This window comes from Aythya fuligula, chromosome 2, assembly GCF_009819795.1.
Source record: "Aythya fuligula isolate bAytFul2 chromosome 2, bAytFul2.pri, whole genome shotgun sequence".
Lineage (NCBI taxonomy): Eukaryota > Metazoa > Chordata > Aves > Anseriformes > Anatidae > Aythya > Aythya fuligula.
The window spans coordinates 57939676-57957876 of record NC_045560.1 but is presented as its reverse complement, the minus strand read 5'-3'; the positions used below and the strand labels follow the sequence as shown (position 1 = coordinate 57957876).

At 42.9% G+C, this 18201-nt stretch overlaps 1 protein-coding gene across 1 annotated transcript in view; it reads left to right on the top strand.

Annotated features, from left to right (window-relative positions):
* BLVRA (biliverdin reductase A) overlaps positions 1–18201 on the top strand; it is a 30966-nt gene that overhangs the window by 3913 nt on the left and 8852 nt on the right. The window contains exons 2-5 of the mRNA XM_032181891.1: positions 13918–14045; positions 15761–15880; positions 16487–16584; positions 17909–18016. Of these exons, the coding sequence (XP_032037782.1) occupies positions 13918–14045; positions 15761–15880; positions 16487–16584; positions 17909–18016 (454 nt within the window). The remainder of the gene's footprint in view (positions 1–13917; positions 14046–15760; positions 15881–16486; positions 16585–17908; positions 18017–18201) is intronic.

Sequence of the window (18201 nt, the reverse complement as noted above, 5' to 3'; positions counted from 1 at the left end):
CTGCTGTCTTCTGAAGCTGTGATTCTCTAGTGGCAAAAATCTGTGAGGAAATTGCAGAAAAGGATAAAATTCAGTGACAATCAGTGACAATTCACTGTTAAGTGATGAGCCTTTAATAAACCGGAGTTGGTACAGTTCTGGCATTGGAAGTGACCTTGTACTTTGTCTGCTTTTGTTCTTGGTATCCAAAGTAAGAAAAGTGGATGTTTTTTTCCCTATGGAGTACTTGCATTTGCAGTTTGAATAGTCTGGGATGCAGGGTCTCAAAAACAGGCCTGAAGTGTCTTAGGGTCATTGATATCAGCAGCTGCTGGAAACGGTTGCTTTGGAAAATGTGATTTTGGGTTGGAATTTGTAACATGGCAACAGCTGAGCAAAACTCTGATTTTGAAATCTCTTTTACACTTACTTTCTTGCATTGTAAAGTAGAATAGCTATCCTTGCATTTAGCCCAGTATTCACAAAGATAAGGCATGCTGCCTGTCCTTGTATGTCCAGCATTTGTGAAGAGGTCCTGAGACCAAAGGCTGTTGAATAAATCTTTTCAAAATAAACAGGCCATTTGCCTGACTCTGATTACTGGTTAAAAATAACAGTATTCTGACAGGTGGTTCCAGCCCAGTCCTTCCTGGGTAGGTCTTGGTGACAACTGGCTGGGTCTAATAATATTTGCAATATTGATGCAGCAAAAACACAGCAAAATAATCACAATAACATACAAGCTGGTCTGTTAAATGGGACTCAGAGTGGCTGGACAGCAGCTGGTCCTTTATCATAGAAAGAGGACAGGTTCGCATCCCTTTTTCTCTTGCCCTCTGAACAGGGAACGTGGCAACACAATTCTCTGGCTGCTCCAAACCCAGTTTTCCCAGTAGACTCCACCAGAAAGTCCTCTCAAGAGGGCAGAAATAGGGAATACAGTCTTTATTCCCTGCTGGCTACAAAGGAGGGTCAATTTTGCACTGAGGAAACGTGCTGCATTTTTTTTTTCCCCCTAAATGCAAGGCCAGCAGTTTTATTCCTTTCATGTACTCCAGTTGAGAGAGCACTTTTCAGAAAAATTGCTGGCCCACTGCAGCTTACCACCATCCCCACCAGCTGGCTGGTACCTTCCCAGGCTCAAATGGCCCATAACATCGGAAACAAACTATCGTTGTTTTAAAGTATGGGAGTTAAATTCCTCCTGTCCTAGGTGCTGCTAAGATACCAGCTCATAAGGGAGCATGAAGGTGGTGCTGGTAACCTAGGAGAAGTAGCCATTAAGCTTCGTTTGGTTAAACAACAGCTAAATGAGTCTTGAGCTCTTCAGCATTCATCTTCGGGTTCCCATGCTACAGAGATGGACTTTTTCATCATGAGTTGTGAGAACAAAAAGAAGTTCAAAGTACATTCCTTTATGGTGTGCTCATTATTGCGTTTAATTTCTAGCCCCTTCATTACCTCATTTTTGCTTATATGCCTGTCTGGGATAAACTTTCCTGTTCTAGACTGTGGAACCAAAGTCTGTATGGTCAGGGGAAAAAACATCCAGCCTGAGTGCAAGTTAGTTGAATACCTTGTGAGTCTGGCTCACAAGGCATTGTTTGGCTGCAATGTTATACATTTTCCCTGGTTGTATGAGATCCTAACCAAAGCCAGGATCTAAGCGGACTGGGAGGACATAATGTTGCAGAGAGTTACGTTACATATTCTGAATGGCTGAGGCTCAATTACCTTCTTTATCTACATGAGTCTGACTGTGGGAGGGAAGAGCAGAGGTTTAGTTTTTGATACCTTATGTGGGAATTTGTAAAACAGTGACAACTTATAAATGCCCTTGTGCAGTGGTTGTGTTTATGATACTAAGGTAGGATACCTTGCATTTTCCTTTTTCTAATGGTCAAAAAATGATGTGACTTGTCTGAAACAGCATTTTGTGGAGATGCCACGATCTTGCCTGGAATGCAAGTGACTTAAATATTAGAAATTAGTCCTACACAGTGAGTTTCTTAACCAGAACCTCAAAATGCTTGTTGAGTTATGCTAGCAGAGGACAACGAGAAAAGAAGGCATTTAGACTGAGTTTTTAAAAAGCTGCAAGGCTGAAGAAAATAATGAGCAGGATTGCTGCTACATTATAAAATATGGTTTATGTGCCCGTTGGTAGCACAGGATGGTAGTGGTTCAATACAGCCCCTTGCCTGTTTTTAGAACTCAGTGACCTCTTTAGCCACTTAAAGGAATGGTGCAGTTAAGGAAATGAACCTTTGAAAGAGAATAGGGCTCTTTTCTTATAAAAGTAACTGTTAAATCTTTTCACCAAAATACTGAAATATACCCACTTCATGTTCCTGCAATAAAATCTGGGTAAGAGAAAGGTTTTTTTGTTTGTTTGTTTTTGTTTTTTTTTTTTTTTAAGCCAATTCACTAATTATAGATATTTGTACAGAGATTTTGGAGGGTGTCATGAGTTTTGTAGGTGCTGCCAGCAGCTTCACTGATCCCAAGTCAGTGAGATTTAACATGGTATTTAGAACCTACTATGCTCTATTGTACGTGAAGTCAGTACGCTGGCACAATCCATCTTGTACCCTCCAGATAATGTTACTGTGAGGACCCAACCACCCAGTCAGGTTATCATTTATAATAAGTTTTGTATTCAAGACACATTGCCATGCGCAAGACAGAGATATCTTATCTGTGAGTTGCAATAGACATTCATTTCTCTTTAGCTACGTTTTGAATATTAGTAGTTGTTGGACAGGGTCGAACCTAGGAGGATCTTCTCTTTTGCTTGTGGTTGGACTCAACTTGATGGCTGTTTTTAAGTCCCTTTGAAGACTTTGTCTAGCAATGAATCTAGTGATGTTGGGTCTGTGAAGAGGCAGTTGTAAATTGGAACCATTTTGTAGGTCACTCTTTTACTTGTTTTTTGTAATAGTTCCAATCTCTGGGTTGGCACGCTTGAAAGTTCAGGTCTAGGCATGCTCAGAGCTGTCTGACTGTACAGGCAACCCAAAGCTTCTGGGTAATTGAGCTTGGCATATAAAACTGCCTCTCTGCTTGTAGAAATCTCAGGGTTTGATGGGGGTGGACCTAGGAACTGGGAGATGCAGAGTTTGCTTTTGTAATGCTGCTGGTTATGCACAAAGTACTGTTCTTCATAACATTTTTCATGAGACTTGGGAAATACACTTTTATAGAATCCCTGTAATCTTTATATAAAACTTTAAATTTATTTATTTATTTTTTAAATCAGTGTGATGTAAGCGGGATACCAAACACTCCCTCTAGTGGCTGATATATCTGTAAATGTTTTTTTTTTCAGTTTCTTGGGTTAGTTTTAACAGAAGAGTAGCATGTAAGGACTGCTTGACTGCTAAACCACATTCAATTGCAGACTGGCTATTCATGAGAGAAGAGGCTAATGGCTGGCTTGTACACTTCTTGAGTGCTATGATGGTCAATAGCATGGAAAATACTGGGCTGTAAAGTTGAGAGTGATTTGAGTTACCTCGGTGATTGCTCTTAATTCAAGAGCTGCTTTTTTTTTTTTTTTTTTTTTCGCCCCTCCGCAATCAAGCAGTTGCTGTCATTAGTACATTTTCAAATTTTAAAGAAAATTGAGAGCTTCAATTGTATTTTTCAGGCCCTACTGAGGAGTGGTAGCCTGATAAAGTGGTAGAGGTACTAGCCATTGCATGAATCATTTTTAAGATTAGTTTTTTGCAAAGCATTATCTAATTCTGAAGTCATCTTAATCTAGTTATAAAAGAAACTATCAGTTACTACCAATTTATTTTAGAAGAGTGAGAACACTTTTCTGGGGTAGGGGAAGAGAAAGTCAGCCAAAAAATACACTTGCCTGGCCAGCTGCAGTTATCTGACCAGTTTCAGACAACGTGTATGTTGTTTGCTCTAAAGAGAGTATAAGACAGGCCCCTGGTGTTACAAGTTGAAATGCTAATGATGGGCACAGGGTTTCATCAGCCATGGTAAGCAATATCTTTATGGTGACTGCAGCTTATAGCAGGAGTGCTGGCGTTTTGCTTTGGGAATTCTCAAAATAGGTCAGCTTGTCACAGAGCTGGGATGCAGTGACCTTTGGTGGACCGGAAGATAGGTATCATCTATTGGGTTTAGTCTGTAAAGATATTAAAAGCACACACTGGTGGCTGGGTATGTGTTTTGTTCTTGTGCCTACTAATATTACAGTTAGCAGCAAAAGCTCTTATTTCTTAATGTACTTGTATGAGTATTCTCATTTATCAATGGGATTACTCATGATTAAAACTAAGCATGCATTTAATTCCTTGTAGGGCTAGGATTTCAGATTAATTTGACAGCAAGAGAAAGGAAATGAAAGATATTTTCATGTTGTACTTTATATTGTATTGTTTTAAATAGGTATTTGAATGTGGTTATAGCCACCCTTCTAGATGTCTGATCTCTGGGGGATTTCCTGCAGCAAACAAGAACAGAAGCTGTAATAATACCAACTTCTTACATTGCGTTTGTCCTTAGTAGGTCTGAGGGTGCCTTGTAGAAGAGATTCCCCTCCTTTGGAATTGGGAGGACTGATAGGGAAGGGGATGCAATTTGCTTGCTTTAGGTCAACCAGCAAAATTCTGGGAGAAACTAAAAATACAGCCTGGAAATACAGCTTTCCTGCATCTCCCCAGCCCAGTTCTGCATTTGTTATGCCCTCTGAAGAAGAGTGCTTATAGGAAGAACGGTAACTGAGGGGTAGATGCAGTACTTGAAAATATATTTCAGAACATTTTTTTCTATTGTGGCTTATCATTATTTGGTTGTTTTGCAGCAAAGGCTTGAAAGCCACTTCTGGCGTTGAAGTTAACCTGCAGAGCACTCCTGTATCTATCAAGTGAGACGGAGGCTGTGCCTCACAGAGCCTCTTACCTTGGTAGGTGAGACAGTGAAAACAAAACGAGCAGCACAGAAAGGGAACGGAGTGCACTGAGGTTACCTGGCATTTCCCATGTCACTGCCCTGTCAGCTACACCTCTTGTGATTAGCTGTGAATAAAGCTTCCCTGCAAAATGCAGGTGGGGATGCGTAGTCTTCCATTTATTTATTTATTTATTTATTTATTTATTTTTGGTAGAACCTGGAAAACTCTCAATTTTTGGAAGTGTAAGAGTAAGCACAGAACAGTCTTTGTAAGAAAGAGGTATTTAAGCAGAGTCTCAGCAGTTAGTGTTCAACTGCTTAGCTGTGTGAAGACTTTGGCTTTATTGTTGTTCAGGGAAGCTGGGGACACAGATGGATTTAATGCCTACATGGGTGGGTGTTAAGCAGACAATTGTTGGAAGATGCATTTTGGGGGAAGGGCGAGCAGTCACTGGTGTTTCATGTCTTTTTTTTTTTTTTTTTTTTTCCTTTGAGTTAGGATTAACTCAGGGCTATTTTCTCCTGCCTGTGTTCTGGCACAGAATTTTAGCAATAATATTGTTTGATCCAATGGACAAACTGGATCTGTCAATTGCTGATAGCTCCATACCACAGCTCATTCTCCTGAATGTTCATCAAAAAATGGACTTCACTCCAAATAAATTGGCAGTTATCTCTGAAAACATTCTTCTTCTCTTATTCTACCACCATGCACAAATTCACTTTCAAAAATTGTTATAGCACATTAAAGCCCCCAAAGAAACTTTTGGGACTGTGGCTCTCTTTCCGTTACTCATCTACTAATCAGCCACAGTCCTTTGGTTAAGTAATAGCTGTGATGAGGCTGCAGTTATGTGGAATTGTTTATTTACGCACCAGAAGTTTCACAAGACTCTAATTCACTCCAGAGGATTTCCTGGAAACTCAGCATTGTAAGGTGGTGGTGTTTTTTTTTGCTTATTTGTATAAAATAAAAAACTGGAGCCCTTCATGTGTTCCTCTTAATATTTTTTTGTGTGTACCTAAAGGTGAGCTCAGTTCTTTCCTGGGTAGCTTCAGCATTGGCAGTATAGGTATATCCAAAAGGAGTTTGTTGCCTGTAGTAAACAGCTGCACCATGCAAAGCACTTACCCACGGCCCAACATTGACACTGGCCATACAGAGCACCACTCTGCCCATCCTCTGCCCCCCCAGTTGAAATAATATCATTTATCCCAGGGCAGGATTACAAACAAAATGAGCCAGACTGAGAACGACTCTAGTTTCTCTGTGCATCTCTGTCTCTGGGACTCCATCTCAGAAGTGTTATCTGCCTAGTTTTTTCTCTTCTGACCAGTGACCAAATCTGAACCATAAAGGGTGACTACAGATGGAAGAAGGGCAATCGGACAAAATGATTATTCATGCTCACACATGCACGTCACAGCACTTGTGATTCAGTCCTCCACTGGGTGGAATATGAAATGTATTAGAGACAGCTTCTTCCAATGTGTTGCACAGTCTTATTATGAGTTTTGTGAAATGGTTTTGCTGCCAGTATGGGGTTGCAGGATGTGGAGAGCAACCTCACCATGACGTGAGTCAGGACAGCTGTGGACTCAGGAGTTGGCAGAGTTAGCTTGCAGAAGTATGTTTTAATAACATTTTCCTTTCTACTCAGGTATTAATTCTGGAGACAGTATATCAGTTACAAGTGCAGTCATTTATTATTAACTGTCACTACATTTAGTAAAGTAAAGGTGTTTGGCACCTGTAACACAGTGCCTGGCCAGATCTCAATGGGAATACATCAACCTCAACCTTGGCACCTAGCTGGAAAACCAGATTTTAATCAGAAAGCCTGGGCAAACAAGCCGACATAAATGTAAAATGATACGGGTGTGTTATTCAGATGGCATTTAAAAGCCAGGAAGGAAAGCCTGCCCTGGCTGTTTCCGGGGTGCAGTGGTGCCAGTCAGGATGAAGGACTGTCTTCTGATGGCAGCCCGCTGTGAGAGTTGGCATCCCAAAGCTGTAACTCTCCCACCAGTCCCTGTGTGCCTGCCAGGAAACTGCGGCCTAGGCTGTGATAGCTGGAGATAGGGATGTTAAAGATGGAGATGGAGGCAACTGGGGAGGGTTGGCTGTTCCCAGCAGCTCAAGGACAGCATAGGTGGTTGGTCTAAGACTGTAAGGTCTAACATTTTCCCTCTGAAACATGTGGACTGTAAATGGGCTTGGCAGGTTTTAGAGATAATTTCTTCATGGCTCTCATTTCACATTCATTTCATTCTAGAGGGAAGTAACGAAGTGACAGAGTGTTGGGTGTTGCCTTTTTGACGGTCTCTTTCTTCCAGCAGGACTTTAGGTTAAAGCTAAGGCAGAGCAAAACCACAGACTTGCACTCTCGCACGTCAGTATTCACAATTGTTTTCTTCATCTCCATTCTGCTTTTATTTCAAGTTCTGCCTTTAGTTAGGATTGATGAGGCCAGTGTTGGGACTACCTCAGGGCTACTTCTAACTTCTACATACTCTGTATGTGCTGGAGTATTCCTTAAGCACATGCAAAAGTTAAAATGTGTAAGTAGTTCCCTCTGGAACAATGTGTATTTATGCCTTTGAATAATCTGCTAGATTGGAGTATTTGTGCAACTCTTCCCTTTTCTAAAGAACACCAACAAAAGCCACACTGTTCAGCTTCTGCTTTCTCTGCTCCAGGCAGAGGCGTCTTGCTGTGAGCAAACAATACGAGAGTAAGACGTGGTGGTACAGGCGGTAACATGTACCAACATCCCAAGTACAGCATCTGCCAGGGCTGGCAGATACCGTCGGGATATTTGAAATAGGAGATGTAGGGCTGGAAGTGTCCTCAGCGTTTCAACTTACCCATTCTACAGTGACTGCTTCTGTCTGTTCAGGGTTCCCTCAAAAACCTCTGTTGAGGAAAGCACCACAACCCTTGTCTCAAGGCTCTGCTGCTGTCACAGCAAAAACGTATGCTGCAATGTCTAATCACACATCTGGTGCAAAGGAAGCTCTGGAGAACTTCCTCAGTCCAGCCTGGGTTATGTTAGGGGAAAATATTGGGCTGGATCTGAAAGCCTGGGAGGGACGGACCTGGTGCAGCTTTGTGTCATCGGGTCCAACCAGTGGTGGGGATGAAAATGTATTCCCAGTCAGCACACAACATAGAGCACACGTATATATCACAAATACACATGTATGTGGCTGGTCACACAGATCACAAGTAGGCACTCGGAGCACTTGTCTGAACCAGTGGCCTCATCCTGCACCTCTCTCTGGCTGAGCAGGATGGAGGTCTTCTAGTGATAATATATACACGTTTGCATATATCCACCTCATACAAGGTGGATCCCTTCAGCAGCTGGGCTCAGATGCTCAGCCTGCCCAGTAGCTGTTCCTGTATACCAGTCTCCCCAGTTGCTGGCATCTGGGCATGTGAATTCCCCCTTCCCCTTTTGCTCTTATCAGTAGCGGGAGCTGGCTGCAAAGTCACTGGTGATTGTATTCTGTGTTTGTAATTGGTAGGAGGGATGTGACAATTTGTCAGTGCTCTGGCTCTAGAGAGTTAAAGATGTAATGTAAGCAAATATATGACCGCCTACAGAAGGAGACACTGGATAGGGTGAAAATTCCCAAATAACTGTGGAAATCAAATGGTTCAACCACTGACTATGCAAAATTGAACTAACCTTGACAGCAGCATTTTCAGATCAAGTACTTGTGTGTGAGGTTTCTGCTTCTCTTAAGATATATGTGGCAGTAGTGTGGTAGTCATTTGAAATGGCACACTTAAAAAGATCAGACTGGAATTGTTCCAGGAAGGCCTCCCACATCAATATTAAGGTGATGCTACTACTGCAGGTGACACTGATGGCAAAATGTTTTGATTTCTGATGTGAGTCACTCATTCATACCTGTTGGAACCGCTGAAAGAATGTGTGAGGCTTTACTGAAATACTCGATATGTCACGGTACCTGTCCCCATCCTGTAATGTCTAGGCATGGCATGAAAAATATTTCATAAATATGGAGATAATTCTTAAGTTCTGGCTGTTATCTTGGCTCTGCACTGGCTTTGCATAGCCTTAGTGATGTTGCTCAGCATGGAGGTAAGGTTTCACTTCCCTGAAGCTGACTTCTTTGTGAGTGTTAGCAAGTTGTTTGAGATGTAAGGGCTGAAGTCCTGCTGTGATTGCACAGGAGAGGAATTTGCTCTGTGACTGATCCCTTCGGGCAAACTCCATTGCCTGTTTTGCTCCTGAAAATTCCTGTTTTACTGCTAAATTTTCCAAGAATACTTAGGTGTAGGGCATATTTTGCTACAGAGCTGTCTAGATCTATCTAACAGAGCAAGCAGCGCAAGCACAGAAAGCTCCACAGAGAGCAGGGTGGTGATGGGCTGACGATTTACGTGTGGCATAAATGAGCCTCTTCAGCTAGATGCTTTTCTTGGCTCAACTTCTGCGTCATGCAGGGCTCCTGGACCAGTCTGGACCCTTTGTGGGGGCTGGTGGGGCAGCCTGCGACCAGGCCAAGGTGGCTGCTGCTGGGTGGTGAGGGGCATTCTTCAATCACAAGCAGTGAGCATGAAGAACATCCTTTCCTAATCTTCTCACCAGCCCCTTTGCTTTCATACAGCCAGTTAGGAGGGGCAAGGGTGGAGAAAAATGCTTTTAGATGCTGGCTGATATACTGTTATATTGCTTTTTGGACATTTTTTTCCAAGTCTACAGGAGCCAAGGTTCAGCAGCCTAAAAATCTTTTTGTCAGAGCTTTAACTGAGGTCACGGGTTTTAAGAAGGCGTGGAAGGCAGGCACAGCAGTTTGTGACTTGGGTTTCCCCTTTAATCATTTTTGTAATTGAAAGATAACTGTAGCTGTTATCCTAGGATTAATGTTTGAAATAAGGAGTAAATTTTCATTTATTCACCTGGACTCTTAGATAAATATTCTTTATTTTATCTTCTGGTTCCTGACAGTTCCCCAAAACATCTAATTTACTGCCCTCACTGAGCAGTTTCACCATTTGTTGTACAAGCAAACGGAGGGTAATAAAAAGCAGCAGCAGGGATGCAGACATGGTGATTTTTTCTCAGCTGCATACATAAGCAAAGCTCTGCAATGCACATTTAGGCGCTGTCTCTTCCTGTGTGAATGCTGTATTAACCTGCAAAACCTTGACGAGCCCGTGACCTGTGTGACTGGTTGCTGTGGCAACAGGTTGCATAGTAACAGTTTTTGTTCCTGGGTTGAAATCATTTTCTCTTAAATTTGACTTTTTGGGAGGTTAGAAGTTAGGCAATGGATGAAAGTAGAAAACCTTTTCAAAGGAGAAGCAGAAAATGTTGATAGTCTGCTAAGCGTTCTTTGTTCGTGGCAGTGACGGAAAATAGCCAGCCCCCCGACCTGCTGCACTTGGGTGAAGCATCTCAGCAGAAAAAACCCCACACAGCAATTCTTGGTAACAAGATGGCTGTAGGAGCTCCAGGGGGATCCATCTGCTGTGCGATTCACACACCCAGTCCTGCTCAGGGCGGTAGGCAAATATTAACAGCTTAAGACTCCACTAACCTTGAAATTTGTGAACTTAAAATAAGTCCTTGATTAGCTGTTCTCCATCTGGACTGTTTCTAAGCCTCTATTGTCTGGGTCCTGACCTACACTGGAGCCCTTTATGAATCAAAATTTTAAGGAATTACAACCACACGCTTCTGAAGAGTGGTTTTTGTCCTTTTGGTGGATCTGCTTGATGAGATCCTGTGGGAGACTGCCCTGGAGGGCTGCGAGGCCCAGTGTGCTGAGAGCAGAGCCAAGTGTGGCTCAGCACTGGCATGGATCAGCTCCTGACTGACCTCAGACACAAAACCAAAGGGCATGGAGGCAGAAGCTGGGAGGGAGTACCTAGGTGGGACACTGAGACAGTGCCTAGGCTTGCAGGGACAAAGGTGGGAAAGGCCAAGCTCAGCTGGAGCTGAAGCTAGCAAGAGGAAGGGCTTCTATGGGTACATGGGCAACCAAAACAAATGAGGGTCTGCTGCTCCACTGTACCACAGGGAAAGGAAAATTGAAGGTGCTCAGTGCCTTTTTTGCTTTGGCTTTTACTAGTAAGGTCTGTCCTCAAGCCTCCCAGGTTTCTGAGCCTACTAACAGAGCCTGTGGGAATGTAGCGTTACCCACAGCAGAGACAAGCAGGGATGTGGCTCTTCAGGTAATTGGTATGCCTGTCATAAGTACCAGATGTCCCTGGAAGGCCACTTGGCATTCAGGGCAGGTTCCTGATGGCTGGAAAAGGGCAAGTACTGCCCTCGTCTTCAAGGAGGGAAAGGGAGTGTCCTGGGAACTGCAGGCTGGGAAGGCAATGCAGCAAACCCACCTGGATTTGCAGAAGGCAAATTGTGCCTGATCAATCCAGTTGCCTCCCATGATGAGAAAGACTGGTGCTGTTGACAAGAAGAAAACAGTGAATGGCTTTAGGCTTGACTAGTGAGGCCTTTGGTGTGTGGTCTCCTGTAGCCTTACTACCCGTTTGGTGATAATGTGAACTAAGTGAGGTATAAGATGGCTGGAAAACTGGCTTAAAGATGTATAAGTTCTGAAACAAGGTTCAAGCAGCAGCCATCGAATTTGCACAGTCACTTAGTGGCATCCCACAAGGATTGATATAACAGCCAAAATTGTTAAATGCTGTTACTAACCCCCTGGATGATGGGATGCAGTTCAGCTTCAGCAAATATGTGGAAAAAAATAAATAAATAAATGAGGGGAGTGGTCAAAACACCAGAGGGCAGAGCTGCTAGTTAGAGGGGCCTGGGCATGCTGGAGAAAATGGCAAACAGAAACATCATGAAGTTGAGTAAAAGCAAATGCAGGGCTTCTCTGTGTTTGGGCTAGAATAACCCTGTACACCAGTTCAGGATGGGGACTGCGTGGCTGCAGTGCCAGAAAGTGCCTTGCAGATGGTGGTGGGCAAGCTGAGTCTGTCTGTAGTGCAGTGTAGAGGAGCCGGAGCCACGTGTTTCTGGGAGATGAACAGTAAAATGGCAGAAGGCAACACAGGAAACTGTTGAGTAGATATTAGGAAGTTTTTGCTGTGAGGGTTGTCAAACACTACAGGAGGGGCCCTGGGAAGCTGCTGGATTTCAGTCCCTGGGTTTGATCAAAACTCAGCGTGGCCCAGATGCAGCTGGAGGGGTTTGAGTCAGGCGACCTCCAGGGGCTCCTCCTAGCTGAGAACATCCTGCAAGTCGGAGCTGAATGGGTTGAAGATACAAGTGGACATAGTTGAGAAGCCAGCACAGAGTGCTGTGTGTGTGTGTGGAACTGAAAAAGTGTTATAGGGTTTTGCTATCCTGCTGCCCTCCATTTCCCTCTCTCTCAACCCTGTGCATCTCTCTTTCCTCTTGCATTTTATAAATGCAGTCATTTTATATGTCAAATATTTGGTAAAAACATGCCACTCTAATCCTCCTGGAGAACTCTTCTTTGTATTAAACATGTCATTTGTACACTTCTGGCACGTATAAAGAAAGGAGAGTTCAGCAGTGACAGGAATATATATATATGGAGGCAGAAGCTTAAAGAAAACCACAATCCAGACATGACATGTGATTGGATAGGGGCTTTCTTTGAGTTATTTATTTCTTTTGTACCAGTTGATGTAGGTTCTTCATAGCTGTCAGTGTGTAGCAGTGTCTGAACAGTCACTCAGGGCCATGCTGCTGCACTGTGACCCATCAGACAAGGGGCACAGGGAGGAGCGGAGTTGTCTGTTTAAGTCTCAAAAGGGTTTGAGCAGTGAAACAGCAAAAGGTAACACAGGAAACTGATGAGTAGATTTTAGGAAGAAGTTTTTGCTGTGAGGGAAAGAATTTTGTGCTGGGGCTATAATATACTAGCTGTTAAACATGAGTCTCAAGACAAGCTTTATGACATGCTGAACCATTAAACCAAGTTTTGATGGGATATGGGTGAACTCAGTGGCCTATTCATCACAGGTAGTGGAAGTGATTGAAAGTGAAGGGGTTGGCAGCAGCACAAAGAACACCGAAAGAGAAGAAACAGAGTATGAAGGGAAGCTGTGGTAGGATGGAGCTAACAAAAAATGCAGAGAAGCTGACTTGGCTTGGTTTTAGACTGTTCTCCTGTAAATCTTAAAATTACTTTGCAAAGCATTGCTAGTCCTTGGGGTGGTGGAGAAGTGCTTATTTGAGGTTTGAAAGATTACACCGGTTGCCTACTGCTTCAACATATCGATGCAAATCAGAAAACAGACAGGAGAGTTTATTACCAGTGGCCTGGCCATGAATGTACTGGCTGGCTCATCCGCCCTGTGATGCAACTGCAGCAGGGTTGTGCATTTGGGAGAGGTAAATCTTTAGAACATGCCTGCTTGTCATTAAAGAGATCATAGAGCTTTCTTCATGCATGGAAATGTCAAGCAAGCATCTTGACCAAATTATCAGATGGTTGGTTCCATCTTGACACTGTATGATGTGCCAGCGGTTACTCTGACGGGGGTGAAAGATGTTTTTTGCTTCCTGTCTTAAAATATTTTGGCTGTGCTGCTGTGCACTGGTAATGGCCCTATGGCAGCCTGGAGCAGGCTGTGTTGCAGACGCTCAGGAAGTCATCAGGCTCTATATAAAACTCTGCTGGGTTTGCAGAACCTTTTGGCTTCTTTCCAGCATGGAAGCTATGTTATAAATAGAAAAATGTCTCACTTTTGAAGTCTGCCTTCCACCCATGGAAAGGAAGGACTTTGTGCCGGGGCTGTGATACACTAGCTGTTAAATACAAGTCTCAGGACCGGTCTTACGACATGCTGAACCACTTGACCACATTTCAATGGGATTTGAGTGAGCTCAGTAACCTATAGCATCACATCTCTTTTAGCTACTTGCTGACATCTGAATAAGGTTTGGCTGTATGAAAGCGGAGTTAAAGGATAATCCATCCTCCCAAGTCCCCTTCCAGCTACTCCTCTCCCTGGTAAAAGACTTTTTTTTTTTTTTTTTTTGTCAGATTAACAAAATGTTTGGGACTGTGGTGGTTGGAGTTGGAATTGCTGGCTTAGCACGGATCCGAGACTTGATGAATCCGATGCCTTCCAGCCCTTCTGAGCATCTGAAACTCCTTGGATTTGTATCCAGGTTAGAAATTTCCTCTTAGGATGCGTAATATGTATATTGTAATGTTTTCTTCTGGTGCGTGTGCCTTTCCATATGGAGGACTAATTTGATGGAGACAGGGAATGAATAGTGGAAGTTTTCTATTTCTCTTACAGTGAGGGCTGTCTGCAAAGGGAAAGTTTATGCAAATATGTCTGTCATTCTGAGTGGCAGCTAGGAAATGAGTACAGAAAGCTTTGCAAGAGAGAACAAATAGGCTACCTTAGAGAGATACCTTGCAGAAATGACTCTGAAATAAAAACTGAGACCTTCTTGCTGCAGCATCTATGTGATAAAAAGAAGTGCAGTTCTGTCTGGCTGAAATTTTCTATAGGTTCAGGATGTACAGACTTAAAATATTCAAACTGGTGTCTGTATGCAGCTATAGAAATGTTTAAAAAACATAAGAAGGTTTACAAAGTTTGAAAATGTTTTAAAAATAAAAAGTTTCATAAAAAATATTTATTACAAAGTTCCTCACGCTGCAACTTCATTTTTTATTTTTTTTTTATTTTTTTAAAAAAGATACTGTAACTGTATAAGTCTTTAAAGAAAATACTGTAATTTAGTATTTACAGTAAGGTTGCCTGTCAGAGAACAATGTTGTTTTTTTTTGTTTTTTTCTTGATATCTTGGAGCAATAGAAATTTAATGGGACTGTTATGCATATATCTCCCTCTGAGGTATTTCTGCCAGACCATCTGCACCATAACACCAAAGCATAAAGGTTTTAAATAGTTAAGTGGTACATGTATAGATCTTAGACTGTGTGTGTATTTTTTCCAGCTATATTTAAATCATGCAGTCAGAGTTGTTTGAGACTGAAAGAACCCATTAGGTCATCCAATTTATCTCCCTGCCAGATACTCCCTTGGTTCCCTGATGCCTGTGCTAGTGCTACAGCCAGCCTCGAACAACATTGAAGATAGGGTTTCCACTACTTCTGTTGAGAAACAGTGCTGTCAAAATACACAGTTCACAGGCAGCTTGCGTGGATATACTGCCTTGCTCTTTGCATTCCAATCAAATGCAAACATCGCCTGTCTTACTTCTCAAGTCCTGCTTGTGGCATGCCCTCATCCCCTCTGTCATAACACTATCAGGCTGTCTGCTCCAGTCTTTGTTAATGCAAAGGGCAGGTGTGTGTTTCATTTTCAGGTGGAGATGCGCCCAGGGTGTTGGCCAAGAGAACCTTCCCTTTAGCACTGGCACGATGTGTGTGTTGCAGATCATGAGCCATCACAGCCAAGCATCTGCTTTGTCACTCTGCTGCTTCTCTGTGCTGGTTGTCATTGCATGTGGCACTGCCAACTCAGGTGCTTTTGTCCTTGTTGTGCAACTCGCTGGGGAGAAGTTCTCCTACAGGTGCACTGTCCTCTTTCAAGTTACTGTTTTAAAAACTGCTCTTTTATTACAATGCTTCTAAAAAAACCACTTTGCTCTTCAACAACTGGATGGTTTCTGTTCTGATGCTACCACCTACACCCTGACCCATCTGTTTGTTCTTTTGTGTGCTCCACTTCTGACTGTAAGTGCTTTGCTCTTTCTGGATCACAAGCTTCCTTTGTTCTGCTTTGGTTTAGCTCAGTAGGACAGAGGTCCATGGCAACAATTTCCAAGTGCTGCTTCACAACATGCAGTTGGGAAGAATGGACTGAAATAGTTATGCTCTGGTTTTATTTATGCTAAATGCACAGGAGAAGTTTTGGCAGTATTAATGAAGCCAAGCAGATTAGCCTGGAAGATGCTCTGAGAAGCAGGGAGATCCACGCAGCCTTCATCAGTACAGAAAACAGAAGCCACGAAGAAACCATCAGGTATTTTGAGTTGCTTTTCCTGCTGCTTTCCCTTGTCCCCACCTTCCACGTTAACTTAGAAGCATAAAGGAGCTGTGTAATGCTGTTGCAGGAAAGGATATGAATACCTGAGGAGAGACTGGCGGACTAGAAGCCTGAAGTAAATGACGGTGACTTCCCTAGAGTAACACATAAGCCCTGGAATAGAGTCAGATTTAAGATGCATTAGTTTCCCTAGTAATTCCAGTCACATTCCTATGGGCTTGTGTTTGATGCATAGGTAGCTTAAAACAAGATTCACAGCCTTTCCTCACAGATTAGGTAGTGGAAGGGCGCTCCAATAGCCCCTCCAGGCACTCAAATGTCTGGGAGTTTAAGTTGCAGTGCTTAATGCTTCAGCATTTTAGCAATTTGCTGTAGGTGAGTGAGGGAATTCTGTGGAAAAAGCAGAACTGAACTCCAACTCTCCTGGTGTTTAAGCCACCACACCATCCTTGCCAGGAGAGTTGTGATTTATTTCTGTCACTGTGTGTTGTGCTGACTGTGGGAATGAGAAGCAGCTAGCACAGTGGAGAGAAATGATTATGATAGTGTGCTTTGTAAAGACTGATCTTGTATCCCTTTCAGAATGTTTTTAGAAGCTGGGAAACATGTCCTCGTTGAGTACCCCATGGCTTTGTCTGCAAAGGCGGCCCATGAACTCTGGGAGATGGCTGAGCAGAAAGGTAATGGCATATGATCCCAAGGCTGTAAACAGCGTTACCCGCAGGGTAGCACCAAAGGCATCAAACCCAAAGGCAGGACTTTCCAGTCTACTATTACTCATGATATGCAAAGGAGTATGCCTATCTCAGAGATGTGTCAATCTAGGATTTAAGGCATGTGCCAATGGGGAAATAAATACAGAAATGTCAAGGCTAGGAGTAAAGTATGTCTACCCTCACTGAGGGTCTCAGCTTCTGGCACTAATAATGTTGTTAAAGAAAAGTTCTGTCACAGTGATAGTAAAGCACTTAATGAACGTAGCCATTGAACTCGGCACCTCCCTGTCCTTTCTCTCCCTGTAAATAAAGCTGGAAACAGCTCCCCTATCTTCTAGTGTTTGTGACATGCTGGTTGCACACAGATGCTTATGTTATTGTGGCCCAGCAAGGCATCCCTGTTTGAAAGAAAGCTTATCCCCAAGCAAGATCTTTTTAATTGTGGAGAGCATATGGTCCCATCTCTGCAGTACCAAGGATGAGAAGCTGGCAGTTTGGCTGAGGCCAGTAAGTGGGGATGTATGGGACTGCAAGAAAATGAACAGTGCTGGACAGGAGCAGAGTGCAAATCATTTGGACAAGCTGCACTATTCATACCGCTGCTTCTTAAAAATTTCCTTTGTGACTTTTGTCCTAAAACACTGGAGGTATAGGATTTCTGCTTTGCTCTTTCCCTGCACCAACACCACTTACTGCCTTGTTGCCAGCCAAATGGCTTTCCATTGAGCAGAATTTATGCCTCTTCTCTTGAAGCAGAAGCAGCAACTGTCAGCAACCTAAATTGACTCTTCTGGAAACCTTCCAGAAAAACACAGAGTGAATGAGGACCAGATTCAATGCATATTGGATATCCTTTATTCCAGCGTAGCCCGATTAATTGCAATGGAGGAGGTGTTCCTTAGCATATTGTTACAATCTGGATCTAAGTATTGTGCTATGGATTTTTTTTTCATCTTTTTTCCTACTACTCTGGGAAGAAAAATGCAGAATAGGGAGGCATGAGGGGAAAGAGGCCAAGAATTCATTCATCTTTTACTTTGAATACTAATGTTTCAGCTTTAGTTGGGTATATGGTTTCATTTCAGTGAAAACCATGAACTCATGCCTTAGCACAGAGACTGCGTTTGGTTTTCCTGCTAACATCATTTTACCAGCCATATGTGTGAGCATTTTTAAGTGAACTCACACTGGTGGATGGTGAAGCCTTTACTACTTAGATGCGTCTTTGATTCACACAGAAAGCTCTTATTTAATCTGACCTGATTTTTTCCTTTTTTTTTAATGGTAGATAAAGTTCTTCATGTGGAGCACATTGAACTTCTGACTGAAGAGTACAAGCAGCTGAAAAAGGAAGTGGCTGGGAAAGACCTAGTGAAAGGAACCTTGCATTTCACAGGTCAGTAGCTGAGGAGACTGAGGTTCAACGACACTTGTCTGCTTGCTCCGTGGGGATGCCAGCCCTTCCAGGCTTTTTGCAGACCTTTTAGATAACAGTCCATCTATAAACTGACTAGACGCATAAGTATTGGTTCTGTATGTTGCCATGAAATTACGGAACTGTCTGGAAAACACCTTTGCCTT